This window comes from Dendrobates tinctorius, unplaced genomic scaffold (genome assembly GCF_039654945.1).
Source record: "Dendrobates tinctorius isolate UK_male_01 unplaced genomic scaffold, ASM3965494v1 ptg000093l, whole genome shotgun sequence".
NCBI lineage: Eukaryota > Metazoa > Chordata > Amphibia > Anura > Dendrobatidae > Dendrobates > Dendrobates tinctorius.
The window spans coordinates 19,337,429-19,359,071 of record NW_027361761.1 but is presented as its reverse complement, the minus strand read 5'-3'; the positions used below and the strand labels follow the sequence as shown (position 1 = coordinate 19,359,071).

Here is a 21,643-nt window from a genome sequence, read left to right as displayed (position 1 = left end):
CTTTTTCTCTCTGTTCTTTCTTTTTCTCTGCTCGCTCTCTCTCTGTTCTTTCTTTCTCTCTCTGTTCTTTCTTTCTCTCTGTTCTTTCTTTCTGTCTCTGTTCTTTCTTTTGCTCTCTGTTCTTTCTTTCTTTCTTTCTTTCCCCATTTCCTTCTTTCTTTCTTTTTTTCTTTCTTTCTCTCTCTGTTCTTCCTTTCTCTTTGTTATTTCTTTCTCTCTCTGTTCTCTCTCTCTGTTTTATCTTTCCCCTCTTTCTTTCTTTGCCTTTCTTTCTCTCTCTCTGTTCTTTCATTCACTCTCTGTACTTTCTTTCTTTCCACCCTTTCTCTCTCTCTTGTTTCTTTCTCTCTCTGTTGTTTCTTTCAATCTGTTCTCTCTCTCTGTTATTTCTTCTTTCTCTCTCTCTTCTTTTTTTCCTGTCCCCTCTTTCTCTCTCTGTTCTTTCTTTTTCTCTGCTCTCTCTCTGTGTTCTTTCTTTCTCTCTCTGTTCTTTCTTTCTCTCTGTTCTTTTTCCCCTTTCTTTCTCTGTCTCTGTTCTTTCTTTTGCTCTCTGTTCTTTCTTTCTTTCCCCTCTTACTATTCTTTCTTTCCTTCTTTCTTTCTTTCTTTCTTTCTCTCTCTCTGTTCTTCCATTCCCTTTCTCTCTCTGTTCTTTCTTTCTCTCTCTTGCTCTCCTTTCTTTTTTTCTCTGTTCTTTCTTTCTTTTCCTCAGTACCAGTCAGTGTGCTCACAGTATCAGTCAGTGTGATCAGCAGTGCTAAATGGGTGCCGTTGGGTGTGGACATGGGTGTGACGAGATGTGAAATGGGTGTGGTTGGGTGCATGGCCTAAAATTTGCCTTTGTCTCTCTTTCCCTTCTTCAAAACTTGGGAGGTATGGGTGTGTTGTAGTTCCACACTGGGGGTGTTGTAGTGTCACACTGGGTGTGTTGTAGTTCCACACTGGGGGTGTTGTACTGCCACTCTGGGTATGCTGTGATTGGACATTCCTGCAGTGTGGAGCAGCCCCTCATTCTCTGCTCTCCCCCTCTCCTGGAGTGGACTCCTTCTTGCAATCAGATCTCCAGCTCTGCACATCCCTCATCTCTTCAGTCTCTGAGCTCACAGACATCAGCAGGATGGAGATTTCCCCACGGCAAATGGCTTAAAGTTCCCTCCTGCAGCTGGGATGATGGAGGACAAGTTTGCTTCTACCTTACATCCACTGGTGGATTATGGGGCTGGCACCTTCCTACTGATTGTAGGTAAGTTAGAGGAGCAAGGCTGCATGGTTTATATTATCAGTTATGTGACTGCAGTTTCCATTATAGTTTACACTTTGTTATAAATACTGTCACTAGAATAATAGTAATAATAGTAAAAATGATTTGAACAGTGATATGGAAGATAACATTAGTGGTCGCAAGTGTAATAATGTAAACATCACATGTAATAAAATAGTAATTATAATAATACTCAGCAATAATGAAAACAATAAAATCATAATATAAAATAATTCCATTCTGATTACACTACAATTTAGAATAAAAAGATCTATTTATCTATCATGTATATATTTTATTTACTGTATCTCTCTCTGTTATCTATCTATCTATCTATTTATCTATCTATCTACAGTATCTATCATCTATCTATTATCTATCTATATTCTATCTATCTATCTATCATCTAGCTATTATCTATCTATCTATTTATTACATATATATCATTTATCTATTATCTATCTATATATTATCTATCTATCTATTATATAGCTATTATCTATCTATCTATCTATCTATTATTTATCTATCTATTGTCTATCTATCTATCTATTATGTATCTATCTATTGTCTATCTATCTTTCTATCTATCTATTATCTATCTATCTTTCTATCTTCTATCTATCTATTATCTATCATTTATCTATCTATTATCTATCTATCTTTCTATCTATCTTCTATGTATCTATTATGTATTATCTGTCTATCTTTCTATCTTCTATCTATTATGTATTATCTATCTATCATCTATCTATCATCTATCTATCTTTCTATCTATTATCTATCTATTATCTATCATCTATCTATCTATGATCTATTATCTATCATCTATTAATTTATCGTTTCTATCGAATCTCCATTTTCTTTCTTTCTTTCTTTTTTTCTTTCTTTCCTCTTTCTTCCTCATATCTATCCATCCATAATCTATTTGTTTCTCCTTTCTATCTCATCTCAGTCTGTTTATGATCTTGATATACAGATCTCTATCCTGTTAGCTATCATTCGGATTGACAGTCAGTGTATGAAGAGCTGAGTGGTAGCCCCTAATGGTCCGGTAATGGTGGCCAGCTGTCCTCTTCTGTGACCTCCATGAGCTCTAATAGAGGCAGAGACACAATTTGCTCTCTGTGACTCCCTCACCACTAAAGTGTCGTCTTCTCTCTTCCGCTTGTGACTTGTTGCTTCTTCTTTCTCCTGTCTGGGGGATGAGGTTCTTCTCTGGAAGCCTGTGTCTATCAGACATGTATGTTCTGAGTAAAAAACCCGGTTAGAAAGGAGCGCAAAAAATCGGAGAAAGTGGTTGAAAGTCTTCTTTATTATATATCCACAACGCGTTTCAACAGACTAATCTGTGTTCCTCAGGTGGCAGTACAGATCACATGGGAAATGGCTATTAATTAAAACAACATGGCAACAGTAGAAGCAAAGTACATGGAGTAAAAAACAAAGTATAAAATGAAAATGTTGGATTGCTTCTAACCCCAAGTCATGACGAATATTCGTATAAAGGGCCGTAACTTTTTAAGGCTCCAAGTAACACATTTATCAGACTTCCATCTCTACCAGCCACATATGGTTCTCCTAATCCAGGCTGTTTTGCCTGCAGAACCCCCAAATGCCTCTGTTGCGCATCCATTCTGAATGGGGTGCAACATTTTAAATCTCACACTACGGGTTCATCTTTTAAAAGCAATAGCCACGTCAACTGTCATCCAAATTATGTCATCTACTTAGTTGAATGTGACTGTGGGCTGCAATATGTGGGCAGAACTATTCAATCAATGCATAATAGAACGAATAAACACCGCCGAAATATAAAAAACCGGGTACCTGCTGCACAGCGTATCCAAACGTTTTTTGCTTACACACAATAAGGATCCCAGTGCGCTGAAACTTATAATTCTAGAACATATTAGAGATGACGTCACTAACCGCTATGAGAGTCCAATCAGGAGGGAAAGTTATTGGATTTTTAAATTAGGGACACTAGCACCAGAGGGGTTAAATCTCACAATTGAGAAACCCTTCTGACATTCCCCTTTTTTTACCCACCTTGCTGCTTTTAATATATTTTAGCTTATTTTTACTGTTTTCGATTAATATGTTTTGTTTATTGTACGTGTTATGTCCAAAAAAGTTTTTTATTTTATACTTTGTTTTTACTCCATGTACTTTGTTTTTTTTACTGTTTCGATTAATATGGATTGTTTATTGTACGTATTATGTCCCAAAATTTTTTTTAAATTTATACTTTGTTTTTACTCCATGTACTTTCTTTCTACTGTTGCCATGTTGTTTTAATTAATAGCCATTTTCCATTGGCTATCGTTCCTTTAAATACCTGCCCCCCCATGTGATCTGTACTGCCACCTGAGGAATGTCTTAGGCCGGGGGTCACACTAGCGATTACAACGGTCGAGTGCAATGGGATAAAAAATCGCATTGCATTCGAACCCATGTTATTCTATGGGGCAGCTCACAACATGCGATTTTTTATCGCATCCGATCCTCGGACCGAGACAATCGCAGCATGCTGCGATTGTCACCGATTTTCGGATCGGATTCCCCAATGCAAGTCTATGGATGCGATAAAAAAACGCATGGAAAACGCACCAAACGTGTGACTTGCGATTAAATCACACAACTTCTCCAGGTCTACAGGATAGGGCATCAGGCATTGGCATTGGATGTCAATTTGATGCTTAGATGCAATTAAAATTGGTTCCTTGCCGGAAAATGGGATGACAGACGGATATCTGGCCAAGAATTCTTTGTGCGATTTCGTACCGTTAAAATGGGACCGATTTTTTAATGGTTGTGTGTGACTCCAGCCTTAGTGTTAGATTGCAAGCTCTTTAGCCAACATGCTTTCAATGTCGTAGTATGTTCTGTATCCATAAATAATAGAAAATACATGCAAGATTTTACTTAAAGGAGTCTGTCAGCACATTTTTACATATAGAAGTAGGAGTATTGTTTTATAGACACTTTTCCCCCGATAACAATGCTACCTTTTGTGCAGAGATCCAGTGTGCCAATCATGAGATATCTAGTGTAGAAGACATGTTAAAAAATGTCAGGAAGTGCTCTGGGGGCGTGTCACTGAATTTGGAAGAAGCAGTCAAAGTGCACTGACACGCCCCCAGAGCACTTCCTGTCTGTTTTACACATGTCTTCTACACTAGATTTCTCATGACTGGCACATCGGATCTCTACAAAAAAGGTATCATTTTTATTGGGGGACAAGCACCTATGCAGCCAGACCACTACTTCTATATGTAATAATTAAAGTTCATATGGCCTTTAAATGGGAACTTTATAAGAACATGTCAGCTTCAGGGGAAAAGCATAGAGGAAATACACCTTAGACAACTATCATCCATACAGCTATCTCTCCTGAGTAGCCCACACTCATTCACGCTCAGTTCGGCTGAGTGTTCATGTGTTTTCAACTGTGTAAGTGGAATAAGTGGTGGTCAGACACCTCTGAGAGCCTCTCTTCACCCCTTGGAACAAAAATATTGGGCTTTTGAATTCAAAATGGCGGATTCTTCTGGCTTTGAACCATCATCTGTTGGGGTCCATTTGGGTGGTCCCCATACAATTGAGAGAGTTGACTGAGTCCATAGAAATTAATGGGTTTGTGTAGCATAGTCTATACGACTAGAAAAACATCCTTACAGATTTCACTACCAGTCTTATCTCACGGTACAATATTTTGAAATCGTAATTCCCTTTTAAATTAGAGTTGAGTGAGATGACATTGAAATATTTACTCTGTTTTCTAGAAACAGCGCCACATTTGTATGCAGGATATGACTGGTATTTCAACTCAGCTCCATTCAAGTGTATACTAGCGCTCTAATCCCAGGCACTGCCAATAAACAAGATTGGCGCTGTTTCCTTTAAAAACCATTAAAAAAAAGAACAAGTCTAATCTCCTTTATATCCACACCTAACATCTAATTTTTCCCACTTCTCTGACATCTTTCGCTACAAATCCATCATTTAGACATCAGGGCAAATTTAATAATATGAGTGAAGAAATTACGGTGCACACCATGCTGCATAAAAAACCCCTTTGATTTATTTCCAAATTAAGTGCAGAGGAGGGTTATATGGTGTTTCGCCTTCACTTACGCTTCATCAGGAGTGATTTACTAGATCTGCCGGTTCCATATTCTAGTCATGTACTGGAATACTTGTACACCTCCAAATAAATGTGATGTTTTGCACCAGAAACAGAGCTCTACTCCAGCTATGAAAAGGAATATATTTGCACTACAATATGCCCCCATTTAGGAGGAAAAGTCTACTGTTGACCAAGCCCGCTTCCCAGTTTTCTCACCACTATTAAAAAATTACATGATACGGGATTAGGTAACAGCCGTTTCGCACTCACTTACGCTTCATCAGGGGAAATTTACTAGAACTGCTAGATTACGTGGACACAGCCAAATAAATTTAGGATGTTTTGCACCAGAAACGGAACTATACTGCAGTTATGAGAAGGCGTATAATTGCACTACAATTTGAACCAATTTCTGATGAAAAGTCTACAGGTGACCTTGCTCTCTTCCTACTTTTCTCGCCACTTTTGAAAAGTGGCAAGAGTTAGGAAAAGTCACAAATTTGAGCACATACTGGACCTTGGCGTGCTCCATCACTCCTGTTCCACAGGCTTTGTGCACGAAGCAATGAACTCGATCATAGTGCAGGGCTGCTTCCCATTCTCATTGTTACCATCTCACTAGGAGTACCCGTGTATGCCACATTAGCAGAGAAGAATTTGAAGTTTATGACAAGGAAATTAAATAAAATTAGCTGTAATGAGGGCACAGGATGATGACACTGAAGCCTCCTGAGAACGCGGCTCTCAAGGCTGAGTGCGCACGGATCATCCGGTAATGCCACTTTCCATTTATCTCAGTGCTGCAGTACAGTTCTTGCCTCCTGTCATCTGCTTGCAAAGCGAAAATCAAAGGAATGAATATCACAGTCCCTAGACTCACCGATGAAGTACTGATAATCCAGTAACTCCTATGACTACCTGATAATCCAAGTAGTTTTGCAGCTTTGATATATTTTTCCATTTTTTTTTCTATTGCTGCCTGGAAACCATCAGCAGGATGAATTAATGGATCCTGCTAAAATGACATATTACTGTATATCACAGCAAAGAGCACGGATAGAGATGCAGGATCTATAATACAAACTTGAGCGTAAAGCCTAAGATCAATACGCATGCTTTTTTATGTTTTCCTTTTTAATAATATACAGGTGCTACTCATCAAAAAGTTAATTTATTTCAGTTTTTCAATACAAAAAGTGAACTCATATATTCTATAGAGTCAGTACCCACAGAGTGATCTATTTCACGTGTTTATTTCTGTTAATGTTGATGATTATGGCTTACAGCCAATGAAAATCCAAGTCATTATCTCAGGAAATTAGAATAAACAAAAAAACACCTGCAAAGGATTCCTAAACGATTAAAAAGGTCCCTTAGTCTGTTCCAGTAGACTCCACAATCATGGGGAAGACTGCTGACCTGACAGATGTCCGGAAGGCAGTCACTGACACACTCCACAAGGAGGGTAAGCCACAAAAGGTCAATGCTAATGAAGCTGTCTGTTCACAGAGTGCTGTATCCAAGCATACTAATGGAAAGTTGAGTGGAAGGGAAAAGTGTGGTAGAAAAAGGTGCACAAGCAACCGGGATAACTGCAGCCTTGAAAGGATTGTTATGAAAAAGCCATTCAAAAATTTGGGGAGATTCACAAGGAGTGGACTGCTGCTGGAGTCATTGCTTTAACAGCCACCACACACAGACGTATCCAGGACATGGGCTACAAGTGTCACATTCCTTGTGTCAGCCACTCATGACCAATAGACAATGCCAGAAGCGTCTTACCTGGGCCAAGGAGAAAAAGAACTGGACTGTTGTCAGTGGTCCAAGGTGTTGTTTTCAGATGAAAGTAAATTTTGCATTTCATTTGGAAATCAAGGTCCCAGGGTCTGGAAGAAGAGTGGAGAGGCCACAATCCAAGCTGCTGGAGGTCTAGTGTGAAGTGTCCACAATCAGTGATGGTTTGGGGAGCCATGTCATCTGCTGGTGTAGGTCCACTGTGTTTTATCAAGACAAAAGTCAGTTTAGCTGTCTACCAGGAAATTTTAGAGCACTTCATGCTTCCCTCTGCCGACAAGATTTTTGGAGATGGAAATGTCATTCTCCAGCAGGACTTGGCACCTGTCCACACTGCCAAAAGTGCCAATACCTGGTTTACAAACAACAGTGTCACTTTGCTTGATTGGCCAGCAAACTTGCCTGACCTTAAACCCATAGAGAATCTATGGGGTATTGTCAAGAGGAAGATGAGAGACACCAGACCCAACAATGCAGACAAGCTGAAGGCTGCTATCAAAGCAACCTGGGCTTCCATAACACCTCAGCAGTGCCACAGGCTGATCGCCTCCATGCCACGCCGCATTGATGCAGAAATTGATGCAAAAGGAGCACTGACCAAGTATTTAGAGCATTTACAGAACATACATTTAGGTAGGCCAATATTTCGGATTTTACAATCATTTTTCAATCTGGTGTTATAAAGTATTCTAATTTCTTGAGATAATGACTTTTGGGTTTTCATTGGCTGTAAGCCATAATCATCAACATTAACAGAAATAAACACGTGAAATAGATCACTCTGTTTATAATGACTCTATATAATATATGAGTTTTACTTTTTGTTGTCACACCGCTTCCCCCTGCACCCCGTCATACCTGTCCACGGCGTCCCGGCGGACCTCCGAAGTGGGTGCGTGCCACTCGCTACCCTTGCTTCTGGTCTCGCAGCCTTCTCCAGGGTCCCGTCATGTGCGCACGCACACATCAAGCAGCTGAGGCTGCGACCGCGCGCATCTTAGATTTCTATGTTCCAGGAGGACCCCGACCCGGAAGTCCTGCGGTGCGCTCCAGCTATATAATGCAGCCTCTTCCTGCAGGCTACGCCTGATTATCATTTGTGTCAGTGATTCAGGTCCCTGTTCTCCCTGCGCTTCTGTACCTCTTTGTTGCGCTCCAGCGCTACTTTCTCCTGTGCCCTCACCATGCTGCTTTTGTTTTCTCTTTTAGTGTTCGCTTGCTCCAGCCTTCGCCTGCCTCCAGCTGCGTCACCATTCACCTCCTATGTAGTCTGCCTCTGCCTATCCCTCTGTACCGACTGAGGCTCTTCCCTGTGGTCTCCGGTCTTTTCTTCCTGCCTCAATAAGACCCCGCTCTGCCTCCTCCGCTTGTGTTTCCTACTGATTGTCCCTTGGTACCAGCCGTAGTGGGGATAGTCTCCCCTGGGCCTGCCCCTGATGCGTCAGGGCGTATAGAATGAAAAACAATGCGTCTGAATGAATGTATCTCAATGTGATGCGTCTTTTCCTGGTCGGCGGCATGTATCACCACCATGGACCTGGGCATCTAGCGCTATCCTACTGCAAGCCCTTTGCCTTTTCACAGACGTGCTGACTATCCCTCTGCAGTCCTCTCTGCCCCACAGTGTCCAGTACCTACCTGTCATATCGGGATACATCAATTCAGACGCATTGTTTTCATCCTATATGCCCTAACACATCCAGCACAAAAGAATATCCTCCTTGGAGATTTAGCCCACTAACGTATGGATATATGCTCAAGGCTTCTATCTCTAGTGTTCGTTAAAGAATGTTCTGATGAAGGTCCTGTGATGGACCGAAAACGTTCAAATAATTTTTGTCTAGATGTACAATAAAAAGAAAGGAACTGTTTATTTTTCACAAATCGAGTGCCAAGTTTTTTTTAGTTTACGCACAGGTTGGCGTCAGGAGGTGTCTCATCCCCCTTTCCATACCGTTGGGGCCTTCCTCTTTCTTTATCATTGTACTAGCTGAAGAGCCCGGCGCTGCCCGGGCATAGTAACTAACTATGGTTAGTTATAACAAATTATAATGATTATATCTATATATGTAAAGCTGAGTGTAGAGCCCCGCCCACTCCGCATAGCCACATTCACTATAATATCCCACATCATCCCGTCAGCCAGAGCTACCGGACTACTCCCCCTAATATCCCACATCATTCCATCAGCCAGAGCCACCGGACAACTACCACTAATATCCCACATCATCCCGTCAGCCAGAGCCACTAGACTACTACCCCTAATATCCCCCATCATCCCATCAGCCAGAGCCACTAGACTACTACCCCTAATATCCCACATCATCCCATCAGCCAGAGCCACCAGACTACTACCCCTAATATCCCACATCATCCCATCAGCCAGAGCTACCGGACTACTCCCCCTAATATCCCACATCATCCCGTCAGCCAAAGCCACCGGACTACTACCCCTCCCACATCATCCCATCAGCCAGAGCCACCGGACAACTACCACTAATATCCCACATCATCCCATCAGCCAGAGCCACCGGACTACTACCCCTAATATCCCACATCATCCCATCAGCCAGAGCCACTAGACTACTACCCCTAATATCCCACATCATCCCATCAGCCAGAGCCACCGGACAACTACCAATAATATCCCACATCATCCCATCAGCCAGAGCCACCGGACTACTACCCCTAATATCCCACATCATCCCATCAGCCAGAGCCACTAGACTACTACCCCTAATATCCCACATCATCCCATCAGCCAGAGCCACCGGACAACTACCACTAATATCCCACAATCATCCCGTCAGCCAGAGCCACCGGACTACTACCCCTAATATCCCACATCATCCCATCAGCCAGAGCCACCGGACAACTACCACTAATATCCCACATCATCCCGTCAGCCAGAGCCACCGGACTACTACCCCAAATACCCTACATCATCCCGTCAGTCAGAGCCACCAGACTACTAATATCCCACATCATCCCGTCAGCCAGAGCCACCGGGTCTCCTACCACTAATATCCCACATCGTCCCATCAGCCAGAGCCACCGGGCTACTACCCCTAATATCCCACATCATCCCGTCAGCCAGAGCCACCGGACTACTACCCCTAATATCCCACATCATCCCATCAGCCAGAGCCACCGGACTACTACCCCTAATATCCCACATCATCCCATCAGCCAGAGCCACTAGGCTACTACCCCTAATATCCCACATCATCCCATCAGCCAGAGCCACCGGACAACTACCACTAATATCCCACATCATCCCGTCAGCCAGAGCCACCGGACTACTACCCCTAATATCCCACATCATCCCATCAGCCAGAGCCACCGGACAACTGCCACTAATATCCCACATCATCCCGTCAGCCAGAGCCACCGGACTACTACCCCTAATATCCTACATCATCCCGTCAGTCAGAGCCACCAGACTACTAATATCCCACATCATCCCGTCAGCCAGAGCCACCGGGTCTCCTACCACTAATATCCCACATCGTCCCATCAGCCAGAGCCACCGGGCTACTACCCCTAATATCCCACATCATCCCATCAGCCTGGGGTCAGAACCAGAGCGTTGATTGGAATGGTCCTAACTTCCATACCGGAGATCCCTTTAAGAGAGGCCTGGCGTCAGAACCAGAGCACTGAGTAGATTTGCCCTGACTTCCATACCAATGATCCCTTTATTAAAAGCCTGGGGTGAGAATCAGAGTGCTGAGAGATTTACCCTAACTTCCATACCAGCGATGCCTTTAAGAGGGGTCTGGGGTCAGAACCAGAGCGCTGAATGGAATTGCCTTAACTTCCACTCCAATGATCCCTTTAAGAGAGGCCTGGGGTCAGAACCAGAGTGCTGAGAGGATTTGCCCTGACTTGCATACCAATGATCCCTTTAAGAGCGCCTGGGGTCAGTACCAGAGCATTTGAAAGCAATTGCCCTGACTTTAATACCAGGGATCCTTTTAAGAGAGGCCTGGGGTCAGAACCAAAGTGCTGGATGGATTTGCCCTGACTTCCATACCAATGATCCCTTTAATAGAAGCCTGGGGTCAGAATCAGAGCGCTGAGGGATTTACCCTAACTTCCATACCGGAGATCCCTTTAAGAGAGGGCTGGGGTCAGTACCAAAGCACAGAATGGATTTGCCCTCACTTCCATACTGGGGATCCCTTTAAGAGGGGCCTGCGGTCAGAATCAGAGAGCTGAGTGGAATTGCCCTAACTTCCATACCGGAGATCCCTTTAAGAGGGAAGTTGTGCCTATGGGATGGAGGATGTTTGATGGGTATATGGGCACAGGAGGGGGGATTCATTTCTGTCATGTGCTCTATGCTCCTTTCTGGGGGGCAGACAATGGCTGGGAGCTTATGGTACCGGGGATGCTAGATTTCTCCCACCCGGTCACTGTCTGCTGAGGTGTTGTCGTGGAGTGGGAAAACTGTTGCTCATAACTGTCATGATCCAGGTTGGATTATGACAGATAAATGCACTAGTAACCTTTTTTTTCCTTAAGCTGTGTGCTTAAAGATAGTTTTGCCCCTGGTGGCCATTAGGGTCATTGCCTGTGGTGGTTTCAGTTCTAGTTTTGCCCCGGTAGCCGTTAGGGTCATTGCACTCTAGTTACTTTAGTTTAGTGCATGTGATTATAAAGTAGGTGTGATTGCTCTGGCTCTGCTATAAAAGAGTGTCAGGTGTTGCAATCAGTGTTGGTGATATTGCTCATTTCCAACCAAGTCTGGTGGAGGAAGGAACTACAGAGAGGAGTTCCTTGCAGCTCAGGAAAGCTCTGGTGTAAAGTCTGGTGAAGGAAGGAATTACAGAGAGGTGTTTCTTGCAGCTCTGACAAAGCTTGGAGAAATAACAGCGATTCTGGAGGAAATCTGCATTCTGGTAGTGGACTCTATTGCTGGGAGCAAGAGCAACAGAGCAAACTAAGTGGTGTTACCCCTGTTTTGTAACTTTCCTTTTATGTGTTTCAGTGCAGTGGTGGGATTAGTTTCTGCACCGTCCATTTCATTATAAAGGGTTAGGTGCAGGGCGAGCTAGGGTTCTTAGGTTCCAGCTTGGCGACAGGTGCGGAGCCTGTATAGGGACTGTTAGGAGTGTAGAGACTGGCTCAGGGTAGTGCAGGAGGTCTCCACGTCCCCGTTCCCTATCGCAGGGCCCCCCCATTGTATCAGTTTCCCTGGTGTTTCCCTTTATTATTTAAATTTACCCTGCTGGAGGCGGTGTATCCAATTATACGTGTAATACTGAAATTCGCCTGCTGGAGGCGGTGTATCCGGCTGCACGTAATATTATTTAAATTCGCCCTACTGGAGGCGGTGTATCCAGGGTCACGTGTGCCATAGAAGTTTGCCCTGCTGGAGGCGGTGTGTCCAGTCACACGTTGACCATCACAATAGCAACCAATCACAGCTAAGCTTCTTTTAAACAGCTCTGGTGAAATGAAAGATGCTTAGTGATTGGTTGCAAGGAAAACTGTTGCTCAAAGCAACCAATCACAGCTCAGCTTCTTTTAAACAGCTCTGGTGAAATGAAAGATGCTTTGTGATTGGTTGGTGATACACACATACATTCAGCTTTATATATATAGATAGACTAGCTGAAGAGCCCGGCGCTGCCCGGGCATGGTAACTAACTGTGTTTAGTTATAGAAAATTATAATTATCCTCCATCCCATAGTCCCGTGCCCATAGAGCCATCACACATATCCTCCATCCCATAGTCGAGTGCCCATATACCCATCACACATCCTCCATCCCATAGTCCCATGCCCATATACCCATCATACATATTCTCCATCCCATAGTCCCATGCCCATATACCGATCATACATATTCTCATCTCATAGTCGCAAGCCCATATACCCATCATATTTGCCATCCCATAGTCGAGTGCCCATATACCCATCACACATCCTCCATCCCATAGTCCCGTGCCCATATGCCCATCATACATATCCTCCATCCCATAGTCCCATGCCCATATACCCATCATACATATCCTCCATCCCATAGTCCCATGCCCATATACCCATCATACATATTCGCCATCTCATAGTCGAGTGCCCATATACCCATCACACATCCTTCATCTCATAGTCCCATGCCCATATACCCATCATACATATCCTCCATCCCATAGTCCCATGCCCATATACCCATCATACATATCCTCCATCCCATAGTCCCATGCCCATATGCCCATCATACATATCCTCCATCCCATAGTCCCATGCCCATATACCCATCATACATATCCTCCATCCCATAGTCCCATGCCCATATACCCATCATACATATTCGCCATCCCATAGTCGAGTGCCCATATACCCATCACACATCCTTCATCTCATAGTCCCATGCCCATATACCCATCATACATATCCTCCATCCCATAGTCCCATGCCCATATACCCATCATACATATCCTCCATCCCATAGTCCCATGCCCATATACCCATCATACATATTCGCCATCTCATAGTCGAGTGCCCATATACCCATCACACATCCTTCATCTCATAGTCCCATGCCCATATACCCATCATACATATCCTCTATCCCATAGTCCCGTGCCCATATGCCCATCATACATATCCGCCATCTCATAGTCCCATGCCCATATACCCATCATACATATCCTCCATCCCATAGTCCAGTGCCCATATACCCATCACACATCCTCCATCCCATAGTCCCGTGCCCATATACATATCTGCTATCCCATAGTCCCGTGCCCATATACCCGTCAAACATATGCTCCATCCCATAGTCCAGTGCCCATATACCCATCACACATCCTCCATCCCATAGTCCCGTGCCCATATACATATCCGCCATCCCATAGTCCCGTGCCCATATACATATCCTCCATCCCATAGTCCCGTGCCCATATACCTGTCATACATATCCTCCATCCCATAGTCCGGTGCCCATATACTCATCACACATCTTCCAATCCATAGTCAACCATTATGACATCATAATGAGCGGTGGCAGGGCTTGCAACCTTTGATGACATCAGTGTCACCATGGCAACCATTGTGACATCATAATGAGGGGCGGGGCTTGACACGCAGACACTGCTTCCCCAGTATGCAAATAGGGGCATTGTGACATCATAATGAGGGGCGGGGCTTGACGCGCACACACTTTTTCCCCCAGTATGTAGATAGGGGCAAAATTGTTTGGTGAATTGGAACGTGCGAGGTTAAAATTTCACCTCACAACATAGCTTAGGATGCTCTCGGGGTCCAGACGTGTGACTGTGCCAAATTTTGTGGCTGTAGCTGCGACGGTGCGGATGCCTATCCTGGACATACACACATACACACACACACATACATACATACACACATACATACACATTTTGAGCTTTATTAGATTGTATGTATATGTTGTGTCGTCTGCCGGACATACTCGTGACCGTTCGTGACATTATAACTGACCAACACCGTTTTGCTGAGTCCCTATGGCTCAAGCTGAAACTTTTGCACTCCTGATTCAGACCTTCTTGGATGAGGTTCTGAGTTGCGCTCAGAGGTGGTGCAGCAGCTTCAATTTATGTCTGGGTTCCTGGTCTCTTCTCATGCCCAGGCTCAACCGGAACCCAAAATATCTCTCCCCGCCAGATTCTCTGGTGGGAGAGATACATTTATGGTTTCCAGGGAAGCCTGTAAATTATATTTCAGGCTCCACCCTCTCGTTCCTTAGGGAGTGAGGAACAATGAGTGGGGATTGTGGTCTCCCTTCTTGGGGTGATTCCCGCTCCTGGGCCTTCTCCCTACTGAATCAAAGGCATATAGATCCCAATAGGGGTTATGTGTCTCACAATGCACTAATTACAATAGCAAAACCGACAAAAAGACAATTGTGCTAGGACAAAAGGTAAATGAATTCTATATATTAATTTTATTAAATACAAAAACACATATAAAATTAAAAATTCCAAGACATACAGAAGCATAGAAGAGCCCGGTGGGTGAGAAAATGCCAACAATTGTGGGTAACCTGGAAGTACAAAGATGCAACAGTCATAGGAAATACAATGATATGATATTGTGCTGCTCACGTTGCTCAGCCTTAGAGAATCAACCTCACCAGGTGAGTCGAGATCACAGATCTTACATCCATGTATTACTGAGGGGCGCATCCTCTCGAGAACTGCCTGAAATTAGGACCAAATTTCAAATTTAACATCATGAGCTCTCAAAATAAATTAAGAAATGATCAGCAGTTTTTAATATTTGTTGTGACTATGGTTTTGTCGCCAACATTTTTTTCCCACGTGACACACAAAAGTATTAAACAATACCTTTTTTTTGTTAGGAAAAACCACTCAATAAGTCAATTACTTCTCTTATTGTTTTGACTTAAATCAGTCTGAAAACCCAAGTGTTCAATCTGTCTACAGCGCCACCAAAGGAAATGTAAAGATATAACACAGTTTCAGATAAAATTAATAGACTCTTTATGCGATGCACAGAGAAGATAAGTCCTCGAGAGTGAGAGAGGATTTTTATAGCCATTCCAGCAGATAGAAGAGGATTCAGGTCAGCGGCCACCCCCTGTTTAAACTCAGAATTTCCAAATACGGTGTTTAAAATGCATTTTTTTACTTCTAAACCAGACAATCGCTTTAATAACACAGTAATTGTAACCATATTACGGATTTATAACTTAGACTTTTTACGACGCTTCTATATTCGAATTCCAAAGTAATAGCTACCATAAGAAGAAATGTATAAGGAATGTAACAAAGCAGTGTAAACTGCCATGTGAACCACCAGCTATAATACTGGGGCGTCTCGGATTGAGGAAAAATACTGATGGCAATATCACAGTTCAGAAAATGTGATTAACAGAAAAATCGACCAATTACTAGAACTGAACTCACGCAGAGAAGACCCTTCACCACCAAGACTGTTTGGACCTTACGAATCAAGTTTTTTTTATAAATGCATGTCAAAACCCATACATTTTTATTTTTCTTTATCTATGTAGCTTTATAGGGATTTGTTTTACTGCAAAATGAGTTGTATCTAGGTACCAGATTAGGCTACATCTAAGAAGATGTATCCAGGATCCAGGATCTCGGAAGGCTCCAAAACACCATCCAGTGCAAGTCTGAGTAAAAATTTCTTATTTATTGGTTAAAATTGGACAATAACAAATGACGGTGATATATTCAGCAAAAATTGAAACCGACGCGTTTCGGGCAATATAGGTCTTAATCATACTTCTTCTCCTCCCATGATTAAGAACTTAATTGTTCAAAACTCGTAGGTTTTAACTTTTGCTGAATATGTCACTGTATTCCTTGATTTCTTATTGTCCTATTTTAACCAATAAATAAGGAATTTTTACTCACACATTTGCTGTATTGTGTTTTGGAGTTTCCCAGGATCCTGGATGATTCCTTCTTCTTTCTGGCTTCAGCTACGAGTCGACAGGTTCCTTGCATTGTGCATGAGTGGGACACCTAAAGAATTATTCTGGAGAGCAACATCATTTTCTTTAGTTTAGGTTACATCTAGCTTTATTTTCTTAACTATTTCTGGAAGGGAAATAACACAAGTTCATAATGTTTTGTTACATTTTCAATGTTGTGCTGATCACTACTAGAGCACTTTTTGGGAACCCTAAGAGGGCAAACATCTACACTATTGTTCGACCTCCTGGTAAATTAGCACTTTATGGCACCTTGTGATCACAGGCTCGAGGTGGATGAAGCGACTGAAGTTCCAACCTGAACCTTCTAACTACTTAGATGTGGAATAAAAGTCCAAGACAAGAGCTACATTCGATTACGTCCAACATTTTGAGGGTAAAGGAAAATCTTAGACACTGTGCAGGGGGTAAGGAGTGGACCACCATCAAGGATAACCTCTGCCTTACTCTACTCTCTATTCTCTACCTTCGCCATAACCCATGAATACATTCTTTACTGGGGTGTCCCTTTTTAACACCATAATTACTGGTGGAGCATCAGACCATAGATACATTTATGGAACATTGCATAAAGTTACTGTCATGATCCAGGTTGGATCTGACAGATAAATGCACAAAGTAACCTTTTTTTTCCTTGAGCTGTGTGATCGGAGTTGGTTTTTGCCCCGGTGGCCATTATGTTCATTGCACTGGTGTTTTCAGCTCTAGTTTGCCCCGGTGATGGTGAGCGTCATTGCACTCTATTTTTTTTTTAGTTTAGTGCATGTGATTAAAGCAGGTGTGATTGCTGGCTCTGCTATAAAAGAGTCTCAGGTGTTGCAATCAGTGTTGGTGATATTGTTTGGGCTTTTCCAACCATGCTTGGTGAAGTAAAGAGCTGAGGAGAGTCCAGGACAGCTCGGTCAGAGTCCTGGAGTGGCAGCTGTGGTGTCAGCGAGGAGTTTGTGGAAAGCATGGTGGAGTGGCAGCTATGGTGTCAGTGAAGAATTCTTGCAAAACTTGGTGGAGTGGCAGCTATGGTGTAGAGCTGCATTCAGTTGCTGGACTCTTTTGCTGGAAGCTGCACTCAGGTGCTTAACTCCGTTGCTGGACAGCTGCACTCAGGTGCTGGACTCTGTTGCTGGACAGCTGCACTCAGGTGCTGGACTCCGTTGCTGGACAGCTGCACGCAGGTGTTGGACACGGTAGGAGGAAGATGCACTCAGGTGTTGGACTCTGTTTCCTGGAGCAAGTGCATCAGAGCAAAGCTAAGTGTTTCCCTGTTTGTCACTTTTCCTTATGTTGGTGTTAGTGCAGCGATGGGGCCAGTGCCTGCACCACCCAGCTCCCTAGCAAGGGATAGGTGTAGGGTGTGCTAGGGCGACAGGTTCGTGATCGGCGACAGGTTAGGAGCCTGTATAGGGAACGTTAGGAGTGTTAGGGACACTGACTCAGGGGAGTGCAGGAGGTCTCCACATCCCTCGTTCCCTATCGCAGGGCCCACCACTGTAAATGTTTCCCTATCCCCTGTGTCTGGTTGTATTAGTTACCGGCCTGCGGGCCGCATCACACTAGACAATTACATGTGCCGTGTCCTGTTGTATTAGTTACCGGCCTGCTGGCCGTGTCACACAGGATGGGGCACGTGACAGTTACACTCACAATTCACATTAAAAGAGAGGGTGACCCTGGTTGTGACCAGTTCCTGTAACTAAGAATGGAATTATTTAATATTTGCAAATGGGTTTCTAAAACCACACATCCCCTTTAAGACCAGACATCTATTGAACAAGACATAGAAAGTATGACCTTATTCTTAGCAAGCTGAAGAGCCCGGCGCTGCCCAGGCATAGTAACTAACTACGGTTAGTTATAACAGATTATAATGATTATATATATATGTGTATATATATATATATATATATATATATATATATATATATACACAGTATATATATATATATATAAGCTGAGTGTAGAGCACCGCCCACTCCGCATAGCCACATTCACTATAATATCCCACATCATCCCGTCACCCAGAGCTACCGGACTACTACCCCTAATATCCCACATCATCCCGTCAGCCAGAGCCATCGGACTACTACCCCTAATATCCCACATCATCCCATCAGAGCCACCGGACTACAACCCCTAATATCCCACATCATCCCGTCAGCCAGAGTCACCGGACTACTACCCCTAATATCACACATCATCCCATCAGCCAGAACCATTGGACTACTACCCCTAATATTCCACATCATCCCATCAGCCAGAGCCACCGGACTACTACCCCTAATATCCCACATCATCCCGTCAGCCAGAGCCATCGGATTACTACCCCTAATATCCCACATCATCCCGTCAGCCAGAGCCACAGGACTACTACCCCTAATATCCCACATCATCCCGTCAGCCAGAGCCATCGGATTACTACGCCTAATATCCCACATCATCCCGTCAGCCAGAGCCACCATACTACTACCCCTAATATCCCACATCATCCCGTCAGTCAGAGTCACCGGACTACTACCCCTAATATCCCACATCATCCCATCAGCCAGAGCCACCAGACTACTACCACTAATATCACACATCATCCTGTCAAAGCCACCGGACTACTACCCCTAATATCCAACATCATCCCGTCAGAGCCACCGGACGACTACCCCTAATATCCCACATCATCCCATCACAGCCGCTGGACTAAAACCCAAAATAACCCACATCATCCCGTCAGCCAGAGTCACCAGACTACTACCCCTAATATCCCACATCATCCCGTCAGCCAGAGCTACCGGACTACTACCCCTAATATCCCACATCATCCCGTCAGCCAGAGCTACCGGACTACTACCCCTAATATCCCACATCATCCCGTCAGCCAGAGCCACCGGACTACTATCACTAATATCCCACCTCATCATGTCAGAGCCACTGGACTACTACCCCTAATATCCAACATCATCCTGTCACAGCTTCCCGACTACTACCCCTAATATCCCACATCGTCCCATCACAGCCGCTGGACTAAAACCCATAATAACCCACATCATCCCGTCAGCCAGAGTCACCAGACTACTACCCCTAATATCCCACATCATCCCGTCAGCCAGAGCTACCGGACTACTACCCCTAATATCCCACATCGTCCCGTCAGCCAGAGCCATCGGACTACTACCCCTAATATCCCACATCATTCCATCAGAGCCACCGGACTACAACCCCTAATATCCCACATCATCCCGTCAGCCAGAGCCATCGGACTACTACCCCTAATATCCCACAGCATCCCATCAGAGCCACCGGACTACAACCCCTAATATCCCACATCATCCCGTCAGCCAGAGTCACCGGAATACTACCCCTAATATCCCACATCATCCCATCAGCCAGAGCCATTGGACTACTATCACTAATATCCCACATCATCCCGTCAGAGCCACCGGACTACTACCCCAAATAACCCACATCATCCCGTCAGCCAGAGCCATCGGACTACTACCCCTATTATCCCACATCATCCCATCAGAGCCACCGGACTACAACCCCTAATATCCCACATCATCCCGTCAGCCAGAGTCACCGGACTACCACCCCTAATATTACACATCATCCCATCAGCCAGAGCCATCGGACTACTATCACTAATATCCCACATCATCCCGTCAGCCAGAGCCACCGGACTACTACTCCTAATATCCCACATCATCCCACCAGCCAGAACCATCGGACTACTACCCCTAATATCCCACATCATCCCGTCAGTCAGAGTCACCGGACTACTACCCCTAATATCCCACATCATCCCGTCAGCCAGAGCCACCGGACTACTACCCCTAATATCCCACATCATCGCATCAGAGCCACCGGACTACAACCCCTAATATCCCACATCATCCCATCAGCCAGAGTTACCGGACTACTACCGCTAATATCCCACATCGTCCCGTCAGCCAGTGCTACCGGACTACTACCCCTAATATCCCACATCATCCCATCAGCCAGAGCCATCAGACTACTGTCACTAATATCCCACATCATCCCATCAGCCAGAGCCACCAGACTACTACCCCTAATATCCCTCATCATCTCGTCAGCCAGAGCCATCGGACTACTTCCCCTAATATCCCACATCATCCCATCAGCCAGAGCCACCGGACTACTACCACTAATATCCCACATCATCCCGTCAGCCAGAGCTACCGGACTACTACCACTAATATCCCACATCATCCCGTCAGCCAGAGCCATCGGACTACTACCCCTAATATCCCACATCATCCCGTCAACCAGAGCTACCGGACTACAACCCCTAATATCCCACATCATCCCGTCAACCAGAGCCATCGGACTACTACCACTAATATCCCACATCATCCCATCAGCCAGAGCCACCGGACTACTACCCCTAATATCCCTCATCATCTCATCAGCCAGAGCCATCGGACTACTACCCCTAATATCCCACATCATCCCATCAGAGCCACCGGACTACTACGCCTAATATCCCACATCATCCCATCAGTCAGAGCCACCGGACTACTACCCCTAATATCCCACATCATCCCCTCAGCCAGAGCCATCGAACTACTACCCCTAATATCCCACATCATCCCGTCAACCAGAGCTACCGGACTACTACCACTAATATCCCACATCATCCCGTCAACCAGAGCTACCGGACTACTACCACTAATATCCCACATCATCCCGTCAGCCAGAGCTACCGGACTACTACCACTAATATCCCACATCATCCCGTCAGCCAGAGCCATTGGACTACTACCCCTAATATCCCACATCATCCCGTCAACCAGAGCTACCTGACTACAACCCCTAATATCCCACATCCCGTCAACCAGAGCCACCGGACTACAACCCCTAATATCCCACATCATCCCGTCAACCAGAGCCATCGGACTACTACCACTAATATCCCACATCATCCCATCAGCCAGAGCCACCGGACTACTACCCCTAATATCCCTCATCATCTCATCAGCCA

The 21,643-nt window shown here is 44.5% G+C and overlaps 1 protein-coding gene across 3 annotated transcripts in view; it reads left to right on the top strand.

Moving 5' to 3' along the window:
- The first annotated feature begins 1,062 nt into the window (after positions 1-1,062).
- LOC141098596 (opsin-5-like) overlaps positions 1,063-21,643 on the top strand; it is a 105,090-nt gene continuing 84,509 nt past the window's right edge. For all 3 annotated transcript variants that reach the window (XM_073586521.1, XM_073586520.1, XM_073586519.1), the window contains exon 1: positions 1,063-1,243. In XM_073586521.1, the coding sequence (XP_073442622.1) occupies positions 1,168-1,243 (76 nt within the window). In that variant the 5' untranslated portion in view covers positions 1,063-1,167. The remainder of the gene's footprint in view (positions 1,244-21,643) is intronic.